Source organism: Papio anubis, chromosome 2, assembly GCF_008728515.1.
Source record: "Papio anubis isolate 15944 chromosome 2, Panubis1.0, whole genome shotgun sequence".
Classification (NCBI taxonomy): Eukaryota; Metazoa; Chordata; class Mammalia; order Primates; family Cercopithecidae; genus Papio; species Papio anubis.
The window spans coordinates 81,912,534-81,938,586 of NC_044977.1; the positions used below are offsets into that span (position 1 = coordinate 81,912,534).

Consider the following 26,053-nt stretch of genomic DNA (forward strand, 5'->3'; position numbering starts at 1 on the left):
CACATGTCTTTCTTATTAACCAGGCGCCTAGAAAGATGAATGACTTTAAAAAAAAAAAAAAGTTTTACTGGGCATGGAATCAAAGCAAGAGGAAATGGATAGTTCTGAGGCCATTTCACCTTTGTCCTGGGTCAAACTTCCACCAGGTGAGCTCCCACCACCCTGGAGACTGGACTGCATTGCAGGCAGAGCTGCCCACACCTCGCCCAGGGTGATTCCCCAGGGTTCCCCCTCTTGACAAACAGTCCACCTTCCATTGTCTACACATTCTTTCTCAGTTGTATTGATGCCATTGATTAGGCTATAGTCAAATTCGACTAGCTCTTCAGGCCCTGATCAAGAAAATAATTTTGGTTTGAAATAGTTTGACTTTAATCTTTATTGGTGATTTTCAAATGTTAATGTGCAGAAAAGTATTACCTGGATATCATCTAGAACCCTACTGGGGCTCAGAAAATGATATCCCAAAGTATGGTACTTTGGCATGCTAAGTACTTTGAACTAAAGGAGATTAGAAGGTCTCAGAAATGGGCTGGGCACAGTGGCTTACAACTGTAATCTCAGCACTTTGGGAGGCTAAGGCAGGTGGATCACCTGAGTCCAGGAGTTCGAGACCAGCCTGGCCAACGTGGCAAAACATATCTCTACTAAAAATATAAAAATCAGCTGGGCATGGTGGTGAGCACCTGTAGTCTCAGCTACTCAGGAGGCTGAGGCAGGAGAATCGCTTGGGCCTGGGAGGCAGAGATTGCAGTGAGCAGAGATCACTTCACTGTATCCCAGCCTGGGCAACAGAATGAGACTCTGTCTCAAAAAAAAAAAAAAAAAAGAAGAGCTCACAAATGAGTTCTTCTTTGTAGTCTTCTGCCCTCCTGTCCCTAGCTCCTCTACCTCTCACAAAGTAAGCCATAAAACCTAGAAAGGTTGCTCTCTCCCTTCTCTCCTGAGGACTCTCATTCTAAAGGGATCCTGCCCCATACCCAGGAGGAAGGAAGGCTACACGGACAGACCAAGAAGAATAGACAGGGCCAGGCACAATGGCTCATACCTATAATCCCAGCACTTTGGGAGGCCAAGGCAGGAGGATCCCTTGAGCCTAGGAGTTAAAGACCAGTCTGGGCAACATAGCAAGATCCCGTTTCTATAAAAATAAAAATAAAAAAAAGAAGAACAGACAAGGCCAGGCATGGTGGCTCATGCCTACAATCCCAGCACTTTGGGAGGCTAAGGCGGGAGCATTGCTTGAGCTCAGGAGTTCAAGACCAGCCTGGGCAACATGGCCAAACCCCGTCTCTATAAAAAAATACAAAGACATTAGTTGGGCGTAGTGGCACCTGCCTATAGTTCCAGCTACTCATGAGGCTGAAGTGGGAGGATCGCTTGAGCCCAGGAGATCGAGGCTGCAGTGAGCTGTGATCACGCCACTGCACTCCAGTCTGGGCAAGAGAACAAAACCCTATCTCAAAAAAATAAAAATAAAAATAAAAACATAAAGAAATTGTTTGTTCAATCACATTCTACATGGCTATCCAGTCTTCATCAAATCAAGCATAAAAACGGACAGTTTTCCCTGGGTCTTTGGGTCTTCATTTCTGGAAGTTCCTGTGTCACATAAAACTTTGATTGGCCAGGCGTGGTGGCTCACGCCTGTAATCCCAACACTTTGGGAGGCCAAGGCGGGCAGATCACGAGGTCAGGAGATCGAGACCATCCTGGCTAACACGGTGAAACCCCGTCTCTACCAAAAATACAAAAAAATTAGCTGGGCGTGGTGGTGGGCACCTGTAGTTCCAGCTACTCGGGAGGCTGAGGCAGGAGAATGGCGTGAACCCAGGAGATGGAGCATGCAGTGAGCTGAGATCATGCCACTGGGCGACAGAGAGAGACTCCGTCTCAAAAAAAAAAAAAAAAAAAAAACCAGAAAGCTTTTATTAAATAAATTTGTTATGTTTTCCCCCTTGTTAATCTGTCTTTTGTTATAGAAGTGTTGGCCACAACCTTTACCATGGGTGAAGAAAGGTATCACACCTCTCCGCCCTTACAACCCCACCCATTGAAAATTTGATCAGTAGGTCTAGGATGCGGCCCAAGAGTCTATATTTTTGTTGAGTTCCTGGGTTTCTAATGCAATGGATCTAGAAAACTGCACCAAGGGTTGATCTTTCTGGGAGGACACTATTGTTGGCCCTGTTTGCGAAATATACATCAAAAAGTTAAATATAAGGTCATCCCTGATAAAAGCCAAGAAGCAAAAGATCATAGAGTGGTTAACCACAGAGAATGAGCAAATTCCAACTCTATTCTGCCAATGATCTAACTGTGACCTCAGACAGTTACTTACTTTACAAATGTAAAATGAGGACAATACTACCACATAGCACATTTTTAAAAGGTTAAGTGAATGAATGTGCTTAAACCAGTGCTGAACACTTAATACATGCTCGATAGATGTTAAATATAATAATTATTCAAACAAACAGTAGTTTGAAATTTCAGGCAAAGAAAAGACCAGTGTGGACAACTGTGTGTAAGAGGCTACTTAAGGTAGAAGGTTAAGGTTTGAGCTGGGCTGTGAAGGAGAAGGTAAGATTTTTGGGAGAGAAAAAGGGTTGCAGGGAGGTGGAGGTGGTAATCGTAATTACTAAAACAGGAAAGAAAGGGCCCCTATGCAGAATTCAGCTACCCTCTGTAAGTCAACTCGTATGAGAAGGACTTCTCGATCCGTCCAGGAATTCTTTTCTCTCTGAGGCCACCACTGAAGAAAGCAGAGCCTGGGGCCCCAAGATGACCCTCCCCAAGAAGCTGCCCATGAGTGGACCTGAGATCCATAAAATGTAGTGGCCAAAACTGTACAATAGCCAGGACTCAATCTCACCTTTCTACGTGGTAGACTGAACTCAAACCATAGCTACAGGGGAGAAGGTGTGAATTTCTAGAAACAAAACAAGTAATTTGAATATACTATTTGCTCTGGGTTGAGCTGGGGAACAAATTCCTAGATACCCTCCATGCTAATATCAATCATACACAATTTAACCAAACAAGTGGGGACAGGAAAGACTCTTATCATACTTGTCTTAAAGCTAAAGGTTTATAGCTAAAAGAAACATGATTTATATTTATGCATGTTCTGATTTTTCCAGATTTGTAGATGCCCCAAGTCAGGCTTTTAGTCACACATTTAGATATTTTCCTAATTGACAAAAAAAAAAAAAAAAAAAAAAAAAAAAAATGCTTACCTGCCAGCTGTTTTCCACAGAAATTCCTCTTTGCACTCGAATAATATATTCCTTTAAAAAAGAAGGGAAAAATAGCCTCAGTTATAAAATCCCCAAATCAGGGAATCAAAAATAAGTTTTAAAAAATCAGATAAAGTAGACTTCAGAGCAAGGAAAATTACCAGAGAGAGACAGAAAGCGACATTACATCAAAATAAAAGGGTAATCTACCAGGAAGACATAGCAATCTTAAATGTATATGCATCAAACAACAGAGCTGTAAAATATGTGAGGCAAAAAACTGATAAAACTGAAAGAAGTGACAGACTAATCCAAAATTATAGTTGAAGACTTCAATACTCCTCTGTCAGGAATTGATAGAACAACTAAACAGAACACCAACTAGGATATAGAAGAACTTAACAATACCATCACCCAACAGGATTTAATAAGCATTTATAGAACACTCCATCCAATAATAGCAGAATACACATTCTTTCCAAGTCATTATGCATACCATAGACCAATACAGATCATATCCTGAGCCATAAATCTCAAAAAATTTAAAAGAACCAAAATCATACAAACTAGAAATCAGTAAGATCGGTAACAGGAAAATCTCCACAATAATTGGGAACTCAACAACACACTTCTAAATAATCCATGTTTTAAAGACAAAATCTCAAGGGAAATTAAAAAATATATACATTGAACTGAAAGAAAATATAGCATATCAAAATTTGTGGGACACGTCAGCTAACATACCACTGAGAGGGAAATTTAAGCACTAAATGCTTATATTAGGAAAGAGAAAAACTATCAAAACCTAAACTCCACCTCAAGAACCTAGAAAAAGAAGAGCATAATAAACTCAAAGCAAGCAGAAGAAAAAAAATAAAGAGCAGAAATCAATAAAACTGAAAACAAAGAAATAGAGAAAAATCAAGAAATGAAAAGCTGATTATTTGAAGAGACCAATAAAATGGACAAAATGGACAAAAAAAAGATATGTATTATATGTATTATTAATATCAAGAATGAATTAGGATACCACTACAGACTGTGCAGATACCAAATGGATAAGGGAATGCTATGAACGATTCTACATATATAAATTTGACAACTTAGATGAAATGGGCTACTTCCTCAGGAACACTAAATACCACAAAACTCACCCAATATGAAATATATAATTTGATCTTTATAATGATTTATAATTAAATTCATAACTAAAAAACTCCCCCCAAATATGTATCAAGGCCCAATGGTTTCACTGGAGAATTCTACTCAGTGTCTTAAGAAGAAGAAAACACCAATTCTTTACAAACTCTTCTAAAACACAGAAGAGGAAGGAACACTTCCCAATTCACTTGATGAAGCTAGTATTACCCAGATCTCAAAACCAAAGACAGAGAAAAAAAAGAGAACTACAGATCAATACCATTCACAAACATAGGCTCAAAAATCCTTACCAAAATATTAGCAAATTGAATTCAGCAATTTATAAAAAGAATTATATACTATGACCAAGTGGAGCTTATTCTAGGGACTCAAGGCTGGTTCACTATTCGGAAACTGATCGATGTAATCCGCCATATTAACAGGCTAATCAAGAAAAATCACACGATCATATTAAATGATGCAGAAAAAGCATCTGACAAAACTCAACATCCTTTCATGATAAAAACTTTTAGAAAAATAGGAATAGAGGACACTTTCTTTCTTTTTTTTTTTTTTTTTTTGAGACGGAGTCTCGCTCTGTCACCCAGGCTGGAGTGCAGTGGCCAGATCTCAGCTCACTGCAAGCTCCGCCTCCCAGGTTTATGCCATCCTCCTGCCTCAGCCTCCCGAGTAGCTGGGACTACAGGCGCCCACTACCTCGCCCGGCTAGTTTTTTGTATTTTTTAGTAGAGACGGGGTTTCACCGTATTAGGCAGGATGGTCTCGCTCTGCTCGACCTCAGGCTGGAGTGCAGTGGCGCGATCTCGGCTCACTGCAAGCTCCGCTTCCCGGGTTCCCACCATTCTCCTGCCTCAGCCTCCCAAGTAGCTGGGACTACAGGCGCCGCCACCACGCCCGGCTAATTTTTTTGTATTTTTAGTAGAGACGGGGTTTCATTGTGTTAGCCAGGATGGTCTCGATCTCCTGACCTCGTGATCCGCCCGTCTCGGCCTCCCAAAGTGCTGGGATTACAGGCTTGAGCCACCGCGCCCGGCCAGGAATAGAGGACACTTTCTTAAGTTGATGAAAAGGTTCTACAAAAAACCTACAGCTGACATACTTAATGGTGGAAGACTCAATATTTTCCCCTAAGATCAGGAACAAGACAAGGCAGTGTGTTCTCCTACTCAACAAACTACTGGAAGATCTAGCCAGTGTAATAAAAATAGGAAAAGAAATAAAAGGCATATAGATCAAAAGGAAGAAATAAAACTGTTTCTATTTTTAGACAACATGATAGTCTATGTAGAAAATCCCAAGGGATCTACAAAAAAAATTGGAATTAATAAATTCATAGGCCAGACTCAGTGGCTCATGTCTGTAATCCCAGCACTTTAGCAGGCTGAGGCAGGGGGACTGCTTGAGTCCAGGAGTTTAAGACTAGCCCAGGCAAAACAGGAAGACCTCATCTCTACAAAAATAAAAAAATTAGCTAGGCATGGTGGCACATGCCTGTAGTCCCAGCTACTCAGGAGGCAGAGGGAATGCTTGAGCCGGAAGGTCATGGCTGCAGTGAGCCATGTTGGCCCCCGCACTCCAGCCTTGGCAAAAGAGAGAGACCCTGTCATTAATTAATTAATTAATTGAGTTCAACAAGGCTACAGAATACAAGTATACAAATATCAATGTATCTATGTACTAGAAATGAACATATATAGGTATAAATTAGAAATACAATACCATTTACAATTACTCAAAAAAAAAAAATACTTGGGGGGAATCTAAAACATGCATAGTACTTGTACGTCAAAAACTACAAACCACTGATAATGGAAATCAAAGCTCTGAATAAACTAATAGAAATAAAGATTTCAGTTATCCCTAAATTGATATACATGTTTAAAACAAATCCTAATAAAAGATTTTTTTTCCAAATATAGGCAAAATTGTTCTAAAATGTAGATGGGGCCAAGTCAGCAGCTCATGACTATAATCCCAGCATTTTGGGAGGCCAAGGTGGAAGGATCGCTTGAGCTCAGGAGTTCAACTAACCTGTGCAACATGGTGAAACTCCACCTCTACAAAAAATTAAAAAATTAATTAGCCAGGCATGGCAGTATGCACTTGTAGTCCCAGCTACTTAGGAAGCTGAGGAAGGAAAATTGCTTGAGCCTGGGAGGCTGAAGCTGCAGTGAGCCAGAATCATGCCACTGCACTTGCCTGGGCAAGAGAGCAAGACCTTGTCTCTAAATAAATAAATAAATAAAGTATGAGGAATCTACCCGATGTCAAGACTATTATATCAATACAGTAATCAATAATAATTAAATCAATAATAATAGTAATCAAGACCGTGTAGTGTTGGTGGAGGCATAAACATATATGTCACTGGGAGAGAACAGAGAACCCAGAAACAATTCCATATAAGTATGCCTAATTAAATTTTTGATGAAAGTGCAAAGGCAATTCAATAGAGGAATGATAGCCTTTTCAACAAATGGTGCTAGAGCAATTGGACACTCAGCAATGAAATGAACCTCAACCTAAGATTCATGCGTTGTATTCACACATTGTACTACCAAAATGAATTATGTACTTAAATGTAAAATGTAAAACTGTAAGACTTTTAGAAAAAAAATAGGAGAAAAATCTGGGATGCAGGTTTAGGCAACGAGTTCTTGACAGCAAAAGCATGATCTATGCAAGGGAAAAATTGGACTTCATCAAAATTAAAAACATTTTTCTATGAAAGAACAAACATTTTTTAAAAATCCAATTAGAAAATGGGCAAATGTTAAGAATACATTTCACTGAAGAGGATATGCAGATGGCATACATGAAAATATAGTCAACATTACCAGCCCTCAGGGAAATGCAAATTAAGGCCATTATACACCTATCAGAATGGCTTAAATAAAAAACAGTCAGAACACCAAATCCTGGCTAGGATACAGAAAAACTGGATCACTCATACATTGCAGATGGGACTATAAAATGATACAGCTACTCCAGAACTGTTTGGAAGTTTCTTTAAAAACTATATACGCAACTACCATACAACCCAGCAATTGTATTCCTAGACATTTATTCCAAAGAAATGAAAACTTACATTCTCGTAAGAATTTATACACAAATGTTCATAGCAGCTTTATTAGTAAAAGCCTCAAAGTGGAAACAAGACAGATGTCCTTCAATAGGTGGTTAAATTCTGCTATATCCATACCATGGAATACTACTCAATCAAAAAAAGAAATGAACTATTAATACACACAATAACTTGGATGGATTTCCAGAGAATCATACTGAGTGGAAAAAAAAATCTTGTACAATTCTATTTGTATAACATCCTTGAAGTGACAAAATTATAGAGATGGAGAATAGATTAATGGTTACCTGGAGTTAAGGCTGGGGTAGTGAGATGGGTGTGAGAGGGAAGTGGTGTGGCTACAGAAGGGCAAAGTGAGAAATGCTTGTAATAATGACAATGTTCTCTATCGTGATTGTATCACCGTCAATATCCTGGTTATAATATTGTACTATAGGTTTGCAAGATGTTACCATTGGAGAAAATTGAGTAAAGGGTAAATGGGATCTCTCTGCATTTTTTTTTTTTTTTTTTTTTTGAGACAGAGTCTTGCTCTGTCGCCCAGGCTGGAGTGTAGTGGTACAATCTCAGCTCACTGCAACCTCCGCCTGCCAGGTTCAAGTGATTCTCCTGCCTCAGCCTCTCGAGTAGCTGGGATCACAGGTGTGTGCCAACACGTCTGGCTAATTTTCGTATTTTTAGTAGAGACGGGGTTTCGCCACCTTGGCCAGGCTGGTCTCGAACTCCTGACCTCTGGTGATCCGCCCACCTCGGCCTCCCAAAGTGCTAGAATTACAGGTGTGAGCCACCGCGCCCGGCCAAAATGAGAAGTTTTAATAGCTTCCCCAGGTAATTATTACTAAGTAAGCATGAAACACAGACCTAGAGCAGCCTCCAGTTTATACACACTGGACATTATGATGAAAGTATAAATTAAATCATAAAGAATGTTATTGTTGGCCCGGCGCGGTGGCTCAAGCCTGTAATCCCAGCACTTTGGGAGGCCGAGAAGGGCGGATCACAAGGTCAGCAGATCGAGACCATCCTGGCTAACCCGGTGAAACCCCGTCTCTACTAAAAAATACAAAAAACTAGCCGGGCAAGGTGGCGGGCGCCTGTAGTCCCAGCTACTCCGGAGGCTGAGGCAGGAGAATGGCGTAAACCCGGGAGGCGGAGCTTGCAGTGAGCTGAGATCCGGCCACTGCATTCCAGCCTGGGCGACAGCGAGACTCTGTCTCAAAAAAAAAAAAAAAAAAAAGAATGTTATGTTTTCCTCAAATGTTCAGAACTGTTTTATTAACTTTTTTTTCAGTCGAGGTCTCACTTTGTTGCCTAGGTTGGAGTACAATGGTGCAATCTCAGCTCACTGTAACCTCCACCTGCTGGGTTCAAGCAATCCTCCTGCCTCAGCCTCCCAAGTAGCTGGGACCACAGGCATGCACCACCAACCTCGGCTAATTTTTGTATTTTTTTGTAGAGACAACATTTCACCACGTTGCCCACGCTGGTCTCGAATTTCTGGACTCAAGTGATCTGCTCACCCTGGGATTACAGGTGGGGTTATAGGTATGAGCCACTGTGCCCGGCCTGGGGCTGGGATTACAGGTATGAGCCACCGTGCCCAGCCTGTTTTACTAACTTTGGGTGGTATCATGTAGGCATTACTCACAGTCACTACTCAACCAATTCTTTCTACTGAATTAATTCCACTTATTTATTTATTTATTTATTATTATTTTTTTTTGAGACGGAGTCTCGCTCTGTTGCCCAGGCTGGAGTGCAGTGGCCGGATCTCAGCTCACTGCAAGCTCCGCCTCCCGGGTTCACGCCATTCTCCTGCCTCAGCCTCCCGAGTAGCTGGGACTACAGGCGCTCGCCACCTCGCCCGGCTAGTTTTTTTTTTGTATTTTTTTAGTAGAGACGGAGTTTCACCGTGTTAGCCAGGATGGTCTTGATCTCCTGACCTCGTGATCCGCCCGTCTCGGCCTCCCAAAGTGCTGGGATTACAGGCTTGAGCCACAATTCCACTTATTTAAATAGGTTATTTAGAAAATAAAGCCAAATGAGATGTTAACCTGGTAACTACATTTTAAAATTGATTGTATTACACTATCATTCATTTATATGCTGTTTATTTGGCAAAGGCTGATAAATTCCAAATAAGCAGGAACTTCTGCCTCTTCTGGATTATGTTAAGGATAATACATTCAACGTTCAACAATGTCCGCTCAATTATTATGTACCTGGCATGGTTTTATATGGGGTTATAAAACATTTCAAAACTGACTTGTGTAGTGTGACGAATCTCTCTCTCTCTCTTTTTTTTTTTTTTCAGAGATAAAGTGTTGCTCTGTCATCCAGGCTAGAGTACAATGGCACACAGCTTCGACTTCCTAGGCTCAAGCAGTCCTCACACCTCAGCCTTCTGAGTGGTTGGGACTACAGGTGCGCTCCACCATCTCCAGCTAATTTTTAAATTTTTTGTAGAAACAGGGTCTCAGTATGTTGCTCAGGCTGGTCTCGAACTCCTGGCCTCCAGCAATTCTTCTGTCTCAGCCTCCCAAAGTGCTGGGATTACAGGCATGAGCTACCACGCCCAGCCTCAGGCAAATCTCTTTAGCAATATGCTAATGCAATTATTTCTGAGTACATAAAGATAAAATGCTAAAAACAACTGACAGTCTTACATTTGGAGATCAGTCCTTTAGCATTTAAATGTTCTTGTCGTCTTAGGTTTGTTTTACTGACACATTTTCTCGGCTTTTACATTCTTATAGAAATGTAAATTAGCATGTATAATTGGGTAACTCCAAACAAGTACACATAAACAAGTTTTTTTTTATGTTTAGAGGGAAAAAAATGTCAAATCACAAAAATCGCTTTGCGCATCCATTGCTTCATGTATCAGAGGAATAATTTTTTTTTTTTTTTTTTTGAGACAGTCTCACTCTGTCACCAGGCTGGAGTGCAGTGGCACGATCTTGGCTCACTGCAACCTCTGACTCCTTGCATCAAGCGATTCTCCCACCTCAGCTTCCCGAGTAGCTGGGATTTACAGGCAATGCCACCATGCCTGGCTAATTTTTGTATTTTCAGTAGAGAGGGGGTTTCATCATGTTGGTCAGGATGTTCTCGATCTCCTGACCTCGTGATCTAACCACCTCGGCCTCCGAAAGTGCTGGGATTCCAGGCATGAGCCACTGCGCCTGGCCATGAGAGGAATAATTTTAATGTTTAAAATTCCAGCTCAATGTTGGGCACTTAGAAGTTACTAAGTAAGCATTTGCTGGTCTCCTTTATATAAACACACATAAACTACATAGCCTTGAGTTTAAAGTTTGGACATGTGTTTTTATGAAGATGTTGCTGCCAATTGTGGGTATGGATTAAGCATCTATCATGTTCCAAACCCGTGCTTTGTTCGTGCTGGGGAAATGATTCTCAACAGAAAAATGCATTCTGACAAAAAAAAGGTACTGCGTTCCATTCCTTTCCTGTGTATAGATATAATTTAGATTAAAAAATAAACTTGGCTATAAAACACAATAATGTTTGGGGTAAGCATTTGGCATATGAGAAGCAGTAGCAAAAAGACAATGCCTGTGTCCTGATGTCAGGCTGTGACATCCCAAAATGATATCCTAGTTAATGTTTCTGCCAAGACACTCTATGTTTAGGTCAGTGTTCTTAAAAAGGAGGGTGATTTTGCTCAGCAGACATCTGGCAATGTCTGGAAACATTTTAGGTTTTCACAGGGGACAGGAGTGCTACCTAATAGGTAGTGGCCAGGAATGCTGCTAAATGTCCTGTAAGGCACAGGAGACCCCCACAACAAAGAATATCTGACCCCAAATGTCAAAGTACCGAGGTTGAGAAACTGGGGATCAGGTGAGTAGAACAGGTCACATCAGCCCATGGAGGCTTGGGATACAGGACGGAGTGGTAGTTACTTCTGCTGTCATCTGCCCTGGACCATGGCCCACTGCTATCCCACATGTAATACCATTTGTAACATGTGCATGTCTACCTACAGGGTGCGCTTAGTTACTGGTAGCCCCAAGGCACCACCCATTGTGTTTCCCCTGTAAAGGAACATTAAGAATGACCCTCCAGAAATAGAGTAGGATGGTGGTTACCACAGGATGGGAGTGGGAGTGGACCAAGAAAGAGATGACGTTGGTCGAAGGTTTCTAGTAAGACACGAAGAATACGTTGTGGTGATCTACTGCACACCATGGTGATTGTAGTCAATAATAATGCGTATTTCAAAATGGCTAAAACAGTGGATCTTAAATGTTCTCACCACAAAGAAATGATTACTACACGAGGTGATAATATGTTCATTGGCTTGATTCAATTATTCCACAAAGTATATATAGTCATGCACTGCATAATGACATTTCAGTCACAACAGACCACAAATATGATGACGGTCCAGTAAGATTAGGGTTTTGTTTTTTTTTTTTGAGACAGAGTCTCACTTTGTCACCCAGGCTGGAGTGCAGTGGCATGATCTCACTTCACTGCAACCTCTGCTTCTCGGGTTCATACAACTCTCCTGCCTCAGCTTCCCAAGTAGCTGGGATTACAGGTGCCCACCACCAAGCCTGGCTAATTTTTGTATTTTTAGTAGAGATGGGTTTTCACCATGTTTGCTAGGCTGGTCTGGAACTCCTTACCTCAAAGTGATCCACCCATCTCAACCTCCCGAAGTGCTAGGATTACAGGTGTGAACCACAACGGCTGGGCAAGGTCCAATAAGATTATAATGGAGCTAAAAACATTTCTATTGCCTAGTGACATCACAGATGTCTTAATGTTATAGCGCAATGGATTACTCATGTGTTTGTAGTATGCTGGTGTAAATAAACCTACTGCTTTTTATAGTTATTTCAGAGTATACTCCTTCTACTTAGAAAAGAAAGGTAACTGTAAAACACCCTCAGACAGGTCCTTCAGGAGGTATCCAGAAGGCACTGCTATCATAGGAGAGCTCCATGTGTGTTATTGCCCCAGAAGACCTTCCAGTGGGATAGGATGTGGAGGTGGAAGAGAGTCATACTGATGATCTTGACACTGTGTAGGCCTAGGCAAATGTGTGTGTTTATGTCTTAGTTTTTGTTTTTGTTTTTTTTTTTGAGACAGAGTCCCGCAGCCCAGGCTGGAGTGCAGTGGTACAATCTCGGCTCACTGCAACCTCCACCTCCGGGGTTCAAGTGATTCTCCTGCCTCAGGCTCCCAAGTAGCTGAGACTACAGGCGTGTGCCACCATGCCCAGCTAATTTTTGTATTTTTAGTAGAGACGGGGTTTTACCATGTTGGCCAGGATGGTCTCTATCTCTTGACCTCATGATCTGCCTGCCTTAGACTCGCAAAGTGCTGGGATTACAGGTGTGAGCCACTGCACCCAGCCCGAATTTTTCTAGATTGCTTAATATACCATCCAGCCTAACCAAAAGGGAAATGTTTTCACCTCAAATTTCCAATGCTGTGAACAAAAAAAAAGAGGCCAGGCACAGTGGCTCACGCCTCTAATCTCAGCACTTTGGGAGGCCAAGGAAGGTGGATCACAAGGTCAGGAGTTCAAGACGAGCCTGGCCAACACAGTGAAACTCCGTCTCTACTAAAAATACAAAAATTAGCCAGGCATGGAGGCACGCACCTGTAGTCCCAGCTACATGGGAGGCTTAGGCAGGAGGATCACTTGAACCCGGGAGGCGGAGGTTGTGATGAGCCAAGATTGCACCACTGCACCCCAGCCTTGGCAACAGAGTGAGACTCCGTCTCAGAAAAAGAAAAAAAACTACAGCTGCCTACTGCTTGCAACCAGGCTGTAGCTCTTATTAAAGCAAATAGAAGAGAGCCCTGCAGACCAGTAGAAACTTGACATTTGAAGTCAGGCCTCCACCTCCCGAGCTGGAGTCTGCAGCCTGGGATCCTCCAGTGAATCATTCCCATCTTTACTGCCCTCTCTGATGTGGAACAGGATCCCTCTCTGATGTGGAACAGGATCGACAGAGTGCATAAAAGAGAAGATAAAGCACCAAGGCCCATCAGGCATGGAAAGGAGAGCTAACAGCCCTGCAGGGCAGACCTGAGTCAGATGGATTTCAGCCTGCCACCAAACCCTGCCATCTGCTGCCACTTCCCCAAAGGGCCCGCTCCTTTCTGCCCCTGCTCTTGACACAACACCCCCTATCTTGGCATGCCAGGGAGGCTGCTGTGTCAAGCCCCAGCATGTGGGCATTCTGGCAAATCACTGAGGTCTAGTGCTGAAGTTTTTCAAACTGGAAATGCACTTGCACTAAGACCACGTGATTTCTGACTTAAGTAAGGGAGGAAAAGAAAGAATTAACTTAAAATGAGGACTGATCATGTGCTGCGAATTTTGCTAAGCCCCTAACCCAATACTTCTCATTAATCCTCACAGCCACCCTAGGTGGTAGATCTCAGCTCAGCAAGATCGAATGAGCTACCCAAGGTGGCACAGGTAGGATGCAGCTGGCTGGGAACTGGAACCCAAGTCCTGCTGACTCCCAAGACCCTCCAACCTGCCATACACAGCTGGCGACCCGGGGAAGTCCTAAGGCCAGGCTCTTTCTGCAACTTGGAAAGGTGGGAGTCCTCACTAGTCCATGGACTGAGCTGGTTCACCCCAATGATGTAGACCCACTGACTCTTACCTGAGGGTGCAGAGGTGGGGACTGTCATTCCCACAACTTCGGAATTGATTAATGCTCCCAACACTGGCCATGCATTTTCCAAGTAAGCATCCCCACTGGCAATTTGTTTTCCTGAGTTTCTGAAAGGGTATGTGGGATTTCACTGCACAGTAGCAGGTACTTAAATGTAATTTGGTTTGGTGAAATTTTAGGAAAACTTATTTTGAACCTGTCTAGCCCCAAATTACTTTAGTGAGGCTACAAACACAAATTACTTTGAAATAAACGTGTTAAGTAGCTCAAGCCAAAACTTATGCAAACCTTCAAACCAGCCTAGCCCACGTAATTCTCTCTTCCCTTTTGGCACAGCTATCAGATGTGCCGTGAAACTTAAAGTACAGAAAAAGACACCAGCAGCTGTTCAGAGATGTCTTGCAGATACCTGTCAGTGTTCCCATCTCTCTACCCCTAAGGCAGAGGGTCTCGACCCTGTTGCATTCTAGAATCACCTAGAGAACTTGAAAAGATACCTACGCTTGTGCCCTCACAGATTCTGATTTAATTTGTCTGGTCTGGGCACATGCATTGGCAGGTCTTTTGTTTTTTCTCTTTTTTTTTCCTTTTCTTTGAGACAGAGTCTCACTTTGTTGCCCAGGCTGGAGTAAAATTCACAATCTTGGCTCACTGTAATCTCTGCCTCTCCCAGGTTCAAGCGATTCTCGTACCTCAGCCTCCCGAGTAGCTGAGATTACAGGTGCACACCACTATGCTCGGCTAATTTTTGTAATTTTAGTAGAGACGGGGTTTTACCATCTTGGCCAGGATGGTCTCGAACTCCTGACCTCAGGTGATCCCACCTGCCTCAGTCTCCCAAAGTGTTGGGATTACAAGCGTGAGCCACCGCCACTACACCTAGCCAGCAGGTCTTAAATGTTCCTCAGTTGGTACTAATGTGCAGCCAGGGGTGAGAACCATTGTTCTAAAACCTCTTAAAGAAATTGGGCTGGGTGTGGTGGCTCATGCTTGTAATCCCAGCACTTTGGGAGGCTGAGGCGGGCGAACCGCAAGGTCAGGAGTTCGAGAACAGCCTGGCCAACACGGTGAAACCCCGTCTCTACTAAAAATACAAAAAATTAGCTGGGCGTAGTGGTGGGCGCCTGTAATCCCAGCTACTCGGGAGGCTGGGGCAGGAGAATCGCTTGAACCTGGGAGGTGGAGGTTGCAGTGAGCTGAGATCATGCCACTGCACTCTAGCCTGCGATAGAGTGAGAGACTCAGTCTCAAAAAAAAAAAAAATCGGAAGCAGCTCCACACCACAAAAATAAAAAACCATGAATGAGTCGAAGGAAACAGATGACGCAACCACCAACCAAACCTCATACATAATCTCCTCTACCCTCACCCATATCTCCCCACCTCCTCTTAAGGGCTCAGCTCGTCTGTCTTTTTGGGGTATCGTTGGTATCTAACCTGAGCCTCTAGGAATCCCTCTCACTGGGCTCTGTAGTGGTGGCTCCCGTAGGCACCACTCACACTATCTGCCAATGCTGAAATGGTGGAAAGAACCATTTCCCTCGGCTGGAGGAAAAGAGTCTCTGAAGGATGGATGCCTTGACTAGAAAGTGGTGGATCTGGCAGAGGAAGCAGGCCTGTTTGTCTCCAGCGCCTACCAGCCACACCACCCTTCTAGGTTCACTCCCAAACTCACTTCTCCCCTGGCACTTTCTCTTCACGGGAAGGCCTGAAAAGAATGCTGAAAACAAGTGATCTGGCTGGAATCTACCACCATGCTACTTCTCTGCTCCGGGACCTTCCGTGGCTCCCACTGGCCCACAGGATAAATTCAAATTCCTCAGCCTAGCTTCCATATTCTTCTACCACCTGACCAAACTGTCCTAACCCGTTCTTCCCATGCAAACCCTCCTACACCTAGTCAGACTGTTTACATCCTAAATATCCCTTACTTACGCTCCTCTTTTTGCTGTTCTACCTATTCAAAATCATAACAACAGCTGCAGCCACAGGCAGCAGTCCACATCATCCTAGAGGACAGCAAGATTTCTGAGGAAATTCTCATAGAATTCAGCTTGCAGGACTTCTGCCTAGCTCACTGGCCACCTGTCTGGCCACTTACAGTCCTTAATATTTCATTTAGGATATGAGGAGCAAGAGAATAACCCAAGCATCTTTGAGGCCGAGACGGGCGGATCACGAGGTCAGGGAGATCGAGACTATCCTGGCGAACACGGGTGAAAACCCCCGCCTCTACTAAAAATACAAAACTAGGCTGGGCGAGGTGCGTTTGAACCCAGCTACCGAGGCTGAGGGAGGAGAATGGCGTGAGTTCGGAGGCGAGTTTGCAGCCGAGATCGCCACTGCATCTGTGCCTGGCGATGAGCTGGAGATCTGCCCCAAAAAAAAAAAAGAATTAGTGATTACTCCTTGCTCTGGTAAGTAGTCATTATTTATTGTTGTTTCATCTGCAGATTTCCGGTGCTAGTACTTACCTTTGTTTTGTTTCAATTTTTGTGCAACCTAATAATATGCAAAAACTGCCCCAAAACAAAGGAAAACATTAAGGGTTTTCAAAGACATCTGAAGAATCATCACTATATTAACCTAAATTTTGGCAGGTGAATAAAGCCAAATGCATCTTCTTTTCAGCCACATGAAATAAATTTTATTTAAAAATCTAATTCATAGAGGACAGGCACGGTGGCTCACACCTGTAATCCCAGCACTTTGGGAGGCCAAGGCGGGCAGATCATGAGGTCAGGAGATCGAGACCATCCTGGCTAATGCAGTGAAACTCCATCTCTACTAAAAATACAAAAAAATTAGCCCGGCGTGGTGGCATGTGCCTGTAGTCCCAGCTGCTGGGGAGGCTGAGGCAGGAGAATGGCATGAACCTGGGAGGCGGAGCTTGCAGTGAACTGAGATGGCGCCACTGCACTCCAGCCTGAGTGACAGAGCAAGACTCCATCTCAAAAAAAAAAAAAAAAAAATCAAATTCATAGAATCACGTGCTTTAACTTTAGCAAAAGAAGAGACGAAGCACACATTGCAAACACACTTTGATCCCTGCAGTGAGATGAGCGTCATGATCATGCATGCTTCTCTTCTCCCTTCTCCGGGCCTTTTGAAGTCTACACTCTCAGCTGTGGGATGGTCTCCTTCCCTACCAGGAGAGCTGGTCTCCACAATGACTTCAAAGACAGCTGATGTTCCAAAGAGGAAAAACACTACAAAGAAGCACTCCAAAATCCTTTTGACCTCAAACATGACTACAGAATGGATATGGCTTTTTAAATAGCCACTTCCTGCAGCATTCTATAGTACAATGACCCTTAAATGACACCCACACAAATTACATAATTTGCTAAAATGGAAACATAGTAATTCCATCTTTATCAGAAGAAGAAAAAAAAATTTTTAATCTCAGCTCAATTAAATAGTACTTTGAGACGAGTCTCACTGTGTCTCCCAGGCTGGAGTGCAGTGGCGCTGATCTCGGCTCACTGCAGCCTCACTCGGTTCACGCCACCTCCCCGCTCAGCCCCAAGTAGCTGGGGCTGACTACAGGCTCACATCAAGGCCTCCTCGCTAGTTTTTTGTATTTTTTTTAGGTAGAGACGGGGTTTCACCATGTTAGCCAGGGGATAGTCTCTGACCTCCTGATCTTGTGATCCACCGCCTCCCCAAAGTGCTGGGATTACAGGCTTGAGCCACTGCTACCCGGCCAAATTTTGTCGTGGTTTCTTTTTGTAGACTTTTTTTTTTTTTTTTTGAGACGAGTCTCATTTGCTTCAGGTTGGAGTGTTGTGCCATCCAGCTCACTGCACGCTTCCCTCCCCTGGTTCATGCCATTCTCCTCGCCTCTACCAGCCTCCCAGGGCTGGGACTACAGGCACCACCTCGGCCACCGCTGCTTTTTTTTATTTTTAGTAGACGGGAGCCACCGCAGTTAGCCAGGATGGTCTCATCTCCCCTGACTGCAGGATCCCGGCCCGGCTCCTCGCCTCCCAAAGTGCTGCTGATTACAGGCTTGAGCCACCACGCCTCTGCCAAATAGGGATTTTGATAATTTTGTTGTTGTTGTTGCTGAGATCTGAGTCTCGGCTTGCCGCCCAGGCTGGAGTGTAGTATGCAGATCTCGCTCACTGTATTTCACCCTCCGGCTCACGCCATTCTCCTGCCTCAGCCTCCCAGCACTACAGGCGCCCGCCACCGCGCCCGGCTAATTTTTTTTTTGTATTTTTAGTAGAGACGGGGTTTCACCGTGGTCTCGATCTCCTGACCTTGTGATCCGCCCGCCTCGGCCTCCCAAAGTGCTGGGATTACAGGCGTGAGCCACCGCGCCCGGCCGATAAATAAAACCTTCACTTGTTCAATAATCCTCACAATGCCCTAAAACTGTACAAATGGATGAAGTGAACGTAATTTCAGGGAACTACCCACTACATGTTTAGCAGGCCGGAAGAGACAACAACATAGAAACTCTGATCCGCTGGAAATTATGCTTTTTCTTTGAGCTCTGGTATCTGAGGTGGCCAGCTCCTCATCCTTCACGCCCTTCGCCGGCAGTGACCTGAGTACCTGCTGGAGACTGAAGTGCTCCCTCCTAGGCCATGTCTCCTCTACCTTCCCCCTTTTCCATTGCCTCAAAGACAGGCCACCTGGGAGCCCTTCCGGAGCCTGAAAGAGGAGCTGGTCACTGTGTCATGATCAGCCACAATGTGCCATCCCTCCTCCATAGCACAGTCACAAGTCCCCAGCGGGGGACGGCACACGCTTTCCCGTCACAGAGTTCTGGAACAAAGTCCAAAGACCACTTACTAGCATTGCGGCCTAACTTCTCTGTGCTTCAGTTTCCTCATCTACAAAATCATGCCTTCAGGGTTCTGGCGAATATGAAACAAGACAGCATATTTAGAGCAGCCAGCACAATGGCCAGCTTTGTAACTGTTCGTTTTCTTCCCTGCTAAGAAAATAGCAAACACAAAGTTTCTGCAGGTTAATATATCAGGGTTCTAATCAGCAAGCACAGGAGACTGCGGCAGCACTGTGAAGAACGCCCAGAAAAAACAAAAAGCAGCCATTCTCTTTGAATATGAGAAACAATTTTATCAGTCTCTGATTTCTAAGAAGGAGTACCATGACTCCAGCCTCTGTTGTCCTAGATTCTATGCCCACTTTTGGCTAATTTTTTTCTCTGTGTTTTTCAGGTTATCCTCCATGAGCATAAATTATTTTTACAATCAGGGAAAACAATTTTTGGAAAAGTTTCTCAGTTTGCTACACATGTAATTTAAAATAAGAAATCCTGGCCAGGCACAGTGGTTCACACCTGTAATCCCAGCACTTTGGGAGGCCGAGGCAGGCGGACTGCATGAGCCCAGGAGTTCAAGACCGGCCTGGGCAACATGGTGAAACCCTGTCTCTACAAAACACACACACACACACACACACACAGACACACACACACACACACACACACACACACACAATCCAGCTGTGGTGGTGCGCGCCTGTAGTCCCAGCTATTTGACGGGCTGAGTCGGGTGGATCGCTTAAGCCCAAGAAGGATCATTTAAGCCCAGGGAGATGGAGGCTGCAGTGAGCCATGACTACACCACTGCACTCCAGCCTGGGCAATAGAGTGAGACCCTTTCTTGGAAAAATAAAATAAAATAAATAAGGAATCCTGAGTGATAAAGATTGAGATCATCTGAGCTTGGATAAGAGCCTGGTATGATAAATGCACCTTTTTTCCTCTGACAAGGGACCTTTTGGTCATTTTACTACTCATCAGTACTTTCTGTGCTAGGGAAACTGGGAAAACAGAAGATGAAAGTAAAGTAAATGAACTCTTCTTCTACTTGTATCAGGGCTGCTACAGCATTTAGTGGGAGAGAAGCTGAAACTATAGGCTGAAGTCAAGCTACAAGTCCCTACTGGTTTTAATAACGATCACCATCACTAAGGATAACATACACATAAACCTATCCTACTTAGTCTGAAAATGTTGCTGTGTCATCCTGAGACACCAGCTCCAATTTCATAACCAACTGTGAAAGTGACCACAGTATACATGCCATGCAGACATATCTTCGGAGCAGGAGGTATAACTGCTCTGCTTATGAGGCACTTACTCTCTGCCTTCTAGCCCTCAGTTTACTCCATCTCCCAACAATGTTTGGAGTGAGGCATCACTACATCTCTTATACAACAAGAACCCTGAGGCTCAGAGAGGGTAGATGCCTTAAACAAGGGCACTTGACTAGTAAGTGATGAGAATAGAACTCCGCCCCAGGTCAGTCTGACCCAGGGGCACAGTGGTTCCTACCTTCTATGCCCTTGGACACAATGCTTTCACATGCTCCAAGGTCTCATTTTGATGAAGAGAGTGCAGCTGGGCAGGCAGAACCGGTCTATCAAGTCAGGGGGAAGCTGAGAGGGTGAAAGGCAGAGTAAGGACAAGAACCCAGGCCTGGAGAACATGAGCTACTATAGCAATAGAGCTCTCAGAACACCACAACCACCTGGTTTTAATACCCCTACACTTTGCAGCCTACCTCCTACTACATGGACACAAACTGCTGGAGCTGAGTGTAATCTGAGCACCACCTAGAAGTTATGTACAAATCAGAAACTATTTTTTCTCCCGAATGTTAAGCAAGTCCCAAAATGTACTTTAGGCAGTTAGGAAGCAGCAGAAAGGAACACTTTTACAACAACATGCCTAAAGTGGACATCAGGTTTATATGGTCCTCAGCAATTTGAATAGCAGTTAATTTCAGTTGTACAAAAACGGAACAGGGTCCTCCACGAAGCTGTTTTGCTTTCACAGTGTGCTCCTGTTAAACTCCCAAAGGTACTAACAACGGGTGCACCTCAATGAGCTTCCTTCCTGTGTGTTACTCTTAAAAACCACAGAGGCTCTGGGACTCAATGGTTATAAAACCCCAATGGCTGCAGGGCCAGCAGGTTCTAGACATTAAGCTCAGTCTTTCTCAACCAGTTCAGCAGTTTGAAGAGAGCAGTGACCTAAGGTTTGATATCCAATATGGTAGCCACTATGCACAAGGGACTACTGAGCTCTTGGAATGTGGATAGGGTGACGAAGGGACTGAATTTTAGCTTAATTTTATTAGTCTAGTGGCTACAGTATCGGATAGTGCGCAATTACAGACTGTTTATTTGCAGGCACAAACACAGATATTTATGAAAATGTGGCCAGGTGCTGTGGCTCACATCTGTAATCCCAGCACTTTGTGAGGCTGAGGAGAGCGGATCATCTGAGGTCAGGAGTTCGAGACCAGCCTGGCCAACATGGTGAAACCCCGTCTCTACTAAAAATACAAAAATTAGCCAGGCGTGGTGGCAGGCGCCAGTAATCCCAGCTACTCTGGAGGCTGAGGCAGGAGAATTGCTTGAACCCGGGAGGCAGAGGTTGCCGTGAGCCGAGATCGCATCACTGCACTCCAGCCTGGGTGACAGTGAGACTCCATCTCAAAAAAAAAAAAAAAAAAAAGATATTGATGAAAATGAAAGCATACTGGCTGGGCACAGTGGCTCACACCTGTAATCCCAGCACTTTGGGAGGCTGAGGTGGGTGAATCACAAGGTCAGGAGTTTGAGACAAGCCTGACCAATATGGTGAAACTCCGTTTCTACTAAAAAAATACAAAAATTAGCTGGGCGTGGTGGCGCGTGCCTGTAATCCCAGCTACTCAGGAGGCTGAGGCAGGAGAATCACGTGAACCTGGGAGGCAGAGGTTGCAGTGAGCTGAGATCGTGCCACTGCACTCCAGCCTGGGCAACAGAGCGAGATTCCATCTCAAAAAAAAAGAAAGAAAGAAAATGAAAGCACACTAAACATAGTGTGTTATGACTTACTTTTTCTCTCACTTAATATAAGATGGATCTCTTTCCATAACAATACATTTGGGATTTTATTTTTAATTTCTTTTGGAGATGGGGTCTGGCTCTCTTGCCTAGGCTGGAGTGCAGTGGTGCGATCATAGCTCACTGCAGCCTTAAACTCCTGGGCTCAAGTGATCCTCCCACCTCAGCCTCCCTAGTAACTGGGGCTATAGGCATGAGCTACCATGCCTGGCAGATATTATTTTTAATGTCTGTATCTGTGCTGCTCAGTATAGCAGCTATAAGCAATATGTGGCTACTGAGACCTGATATGTGGCTACTCCCAATAGAGATATGCTGTACTTGTAAAATACACACCAGATTTCAAATGCTTTTATGACAAGAGGAATATAAAATATATTAATTAAAAAAAAAATACAGGGTCTCACTCTGTTACCTAGGCTGGAGTGTAGTGGTGCAATCATAGCTCACTGCAGCCTCCACCGCCTGGGCTCAAGGGATTCTTCTACTCAGCCACCTGAGTAGCTGAGACTACAGGTGTGCACCACCACACCTAACTTTTTTTTTTTTTAAGTTTTGTAGAGACTAGGTCTTGCTATGTTGTTTAGGCTGGTCTTGATCTCCTGACCTCAAGTGATCCTCCCTCCTCAGCCTGCCAAAGTGCTGAGATTACAGGCATTAGTCACTGAAGGTAGCATAGTAATAATTTTTACAATGATTGCATGTTGAAATTATAATATTTTGGATATACTGGGTTAAATATAATTAAATTAATTTCACCTGTTTCTTTTTACTTTTTTAATGTGGCTACTAGCAAATGTAAAGTTACATACGTGGCTAGCATTATATTTCCATTGGACAGCACTGCCCTAAGGCCTCTGTTGTATGTAGTGAATTAACTCCATCCCTATGTAGCCAGAATGGAAGAACTGAGAAGATGGTCACACAAATCATTATCTGGTTCTGTGGTTCAGAAGGGGAACACTAGCTCATCCTCTTTCAACCAATGCATAGTGGAGCCATCCATCAGGTCCACTACTCTGCAGGTCCTGACAACAGATCAGCTTAGGGATGGCTGCCAACTCTTACCTCTTTCATTCAAAGTTCACTAGTCAGCCGGGTACGGTGGCTCACACCTGTAATCCCAGCACTTTGGAAGGCAGAAGTAGGTGGATGACTTGAGGTCAGAGTTCGAGACCAGCCTGACCAACATAGCAAAACCCCATCACTACTGAAAAAACACAAAAATTAGCCGGGCGTGGTCACACATGCCTATAGCCCCAGCTACTTGGGAGGCAGGAAAATCACTTGAACCCGGGAGGTGAAGGTTGCGGTGAGCCGAGTTTGCACCACTGCACTCCAGCCTGGGCAACAGAGTGAGACTCAGTCTCAAAAAAACAAAACAAAACAAAGTTCACTAGCCTCACAGAAACCTTCATTCTTGCCCTTTTTGTACCTCATTTTCTTCAACTAAAAAATTGGGATAATAACACATGCAATTCAAACTATCATGAAGGTAAAACAAAAATCTAGAAAAGTTTGGCAACTTCTTATAAAGTTAAAACATACATTTAGCCTACCAATCAGCAATTCCATTCCTAGGCATTCACTTAGGAGAAATGAAAATATATATCTACACAAAGACTTTACCCAAATATTCATGGTAGCTCCATTCATAATAGCCCCAAACTGGAAACAACCCAAATATCTACCAACTGGTGAATGGATAACAAAATAATGTTAAATCCATACAATGGAATACTACTCAGTAATAAAAAGAAACACATAACATCATAGAAGAATTTCAAAGCTTTACGTTAAGTGAAAGAAGCCAGACCAAAAAAAAGACTTTATTGTATAAGATTCCACTTATAGATAATATTCTATTAATAGAAAGGATGAAACAATGGTAACAGAAAACAGATCAGTAGTTCCCAGGGACCAGAAGGAGAGCAGGGTCTGCAAAGGGGCACCAAGGAAACAACTGGAGTGATGGAAGTGGGTGTGCATATATATATTTGTCAAGATTTATCAAATTGTTTACTTAAAATTGGTAAATTTCATTGTATGTAAATTTTACTTCAACAAAGTTGACCAGAAAGAGAAACAGAGAGAGAAAGAATTATCTAATCCCTTGAGCCCAGGAGTTCGAGACCAGCCTGGGCAACATAGTGAGACCTTGTCTGTATGAAAAATGAACATGGCCGGGCATGGTGGCTCACACCTGTAATTCCAGCACCTTGGGAAGCCGAGGCAGGCAGATCACTTGAGGTTAGGAGTTCGAGACCACCTCGGCCAACATGGTGAAACCCCATCTCTACTAAAAATACAAAAAAATTAGCTGGGCATGGTGGCACGCACCTGTAGTCCCAGCTACTCGGGAGGCTGAGGAAGGAGAATGTATTGAACCTGGGTGGCAGAGGTTGCAGTGAGCCGAGATCGCGCCACTGCACTGCAGCCTGGATGACAGAGCCAGACTCTGCGCCCCCCCACCCCACCCACCCAAAAAAAGGACACAATTAGCCAGGTGTGGTGGCGCGAGGCTGTGGTCCTAACTACTCAGGAGGCTTAAGTGGGAGGATCGCTTGAGCCCAGAAGTTTGAGGCTACGATGAGCCAAGAGCACACTACTGCACTCCAGCCTGGTGACAGAGTGAGACTCTGTCTCAGAAAGAAAAAAAAAAAAAAAAAAAAAGAAAAAGAAAAAAGAAAAATAATTATAGAATTACTATAAAGCACTTGGCTTGGCATATAGTGAATGCTTAAACAATGTCATCTATTATGACAAGTAACACTCCCCTTTCAGTATTACTCAAGGTGTCTAAAACTAAACTTAGACTCATCATCTTCCTGGGAAAACCAGCTACCCTTCATCTACCTTGTACTACTTCTCTAATCATTCCCTGGTGTCTCTGTTTCCCTTGTGGCCTCTACTTGGCAGACTTTTCCTCTATTGTGTTCCTCCCCTCTCCCTGCCATAGACCTGAGCTGTGGCCTCTCTAACTTCACTGTTCCATTAGCATCCTTGACTCTCTTCTCTCCTTCCTTCACCCTTTCCACTGCACCTTGCACACAGACAGTAAATTAAGCTTCCTAAAATGCCACTTTTATGAGCCACACATCCACCCAAACCCCCTCACTGTTGTTCAGATTCCTTAGCCTGGCATCTAGGAAGCCCCACAATTGGCTCTAATCTTCCTTTTCTGTCTTTTACTCCACACCAGAATCTTCCCCAATAAACTCAGTTGGAATGAATGAACAAACAAAAGCAGGAACCAAGTCTGTCTTGCTTAGACCTGTACCCCAAGTGCCTAGGCCATGCCAGGAACACAGGGCATACTTATAGCAGTATCTGCTGAATGAACTAATGAACTCCTGAAGTCTACAAATGCAACCTTGGCCTTAGAGAAGAATCATTCTTCAGATTTTTAAACTGAGATCCTTATGGTGGGTTACTAAGAGTTTGTAAGAGGATGAACAGCGAGGGGCCCCAGAAGGTGTTTCAGGATTTATGTGTTAAAGGCTATAAAGCTTTTGTGTCTACTTTTTAAAAATAATAACTTAAATATCAATAAAACAATAACATAAATATTTTTTCCCTCGGCCGGGCGCGGTGGCTCAAGCCTGTAATCCCAGCACTTTGGGAGGTCAAGACGGGCGGATCACGAGGTCAGGAGATCGAGACCATCCTGGCTAACACGGTCAAACTCCGTCTCTACTAAAAAATACAAAAAACTAGCCGGGTGAGGTGGTGGGCACCTGTAGTCCTAGCTACTTGGGAGGCTGAGGCAGGAGAATGGCGTGAACCCAGGAAGTAGAGCTTGCAGTGAGGGGAGATCGTGCCACTGTACTTCAGCCTGGGCGACAGAGCAAGGCTCTGTCTCAAAAAAAAAAAAAAATACAAAAAACTAGCCGGGCGAGGTGGCGGGCGCCCGTAGTCCCAGCTACTCAGGAGGCTGAGGCAGGAGAATGGCATAAACCCGGGAGGCGGGGCTTGCAGTGAGCTGAGATCTGGCCACTGCACTCCAGCCTGGGCGACAG

The 26,053-nt window shown here is 43.9% G+C and overlaps 1 protein-coding gene across 25 annotated transcripts in view; it reads right to left on the bottom strand.

The window, feature by feature from the left end:
* PXK (PX domain containing serine/threonine kinase like) overlaps positions 1-26,053 on the bottom strand; it is a 97,989-nt gene that overhangs the window by 58,351 nt on the left and 13,585 nt on the right. For 24 of the 25 annotated variants that reach the window (XM_017955345.1, XM_009200452.2, XM_021934285.1 and 21 more), the window contains exon 2: positions 3,240-3,290. In XM_017955345.1, the coding sequence (XP_017810834.1) occupies positions 3,240-3,290 (51 nt within the window). Of the gene's footprint in view, positions 1-3,239; positions 3,291-20,472; positions 20,577-26,053 lie in introns of all 25 variants that reach the window. The other variant, XM_031663243.1, reaches the window with a different exon arrangement.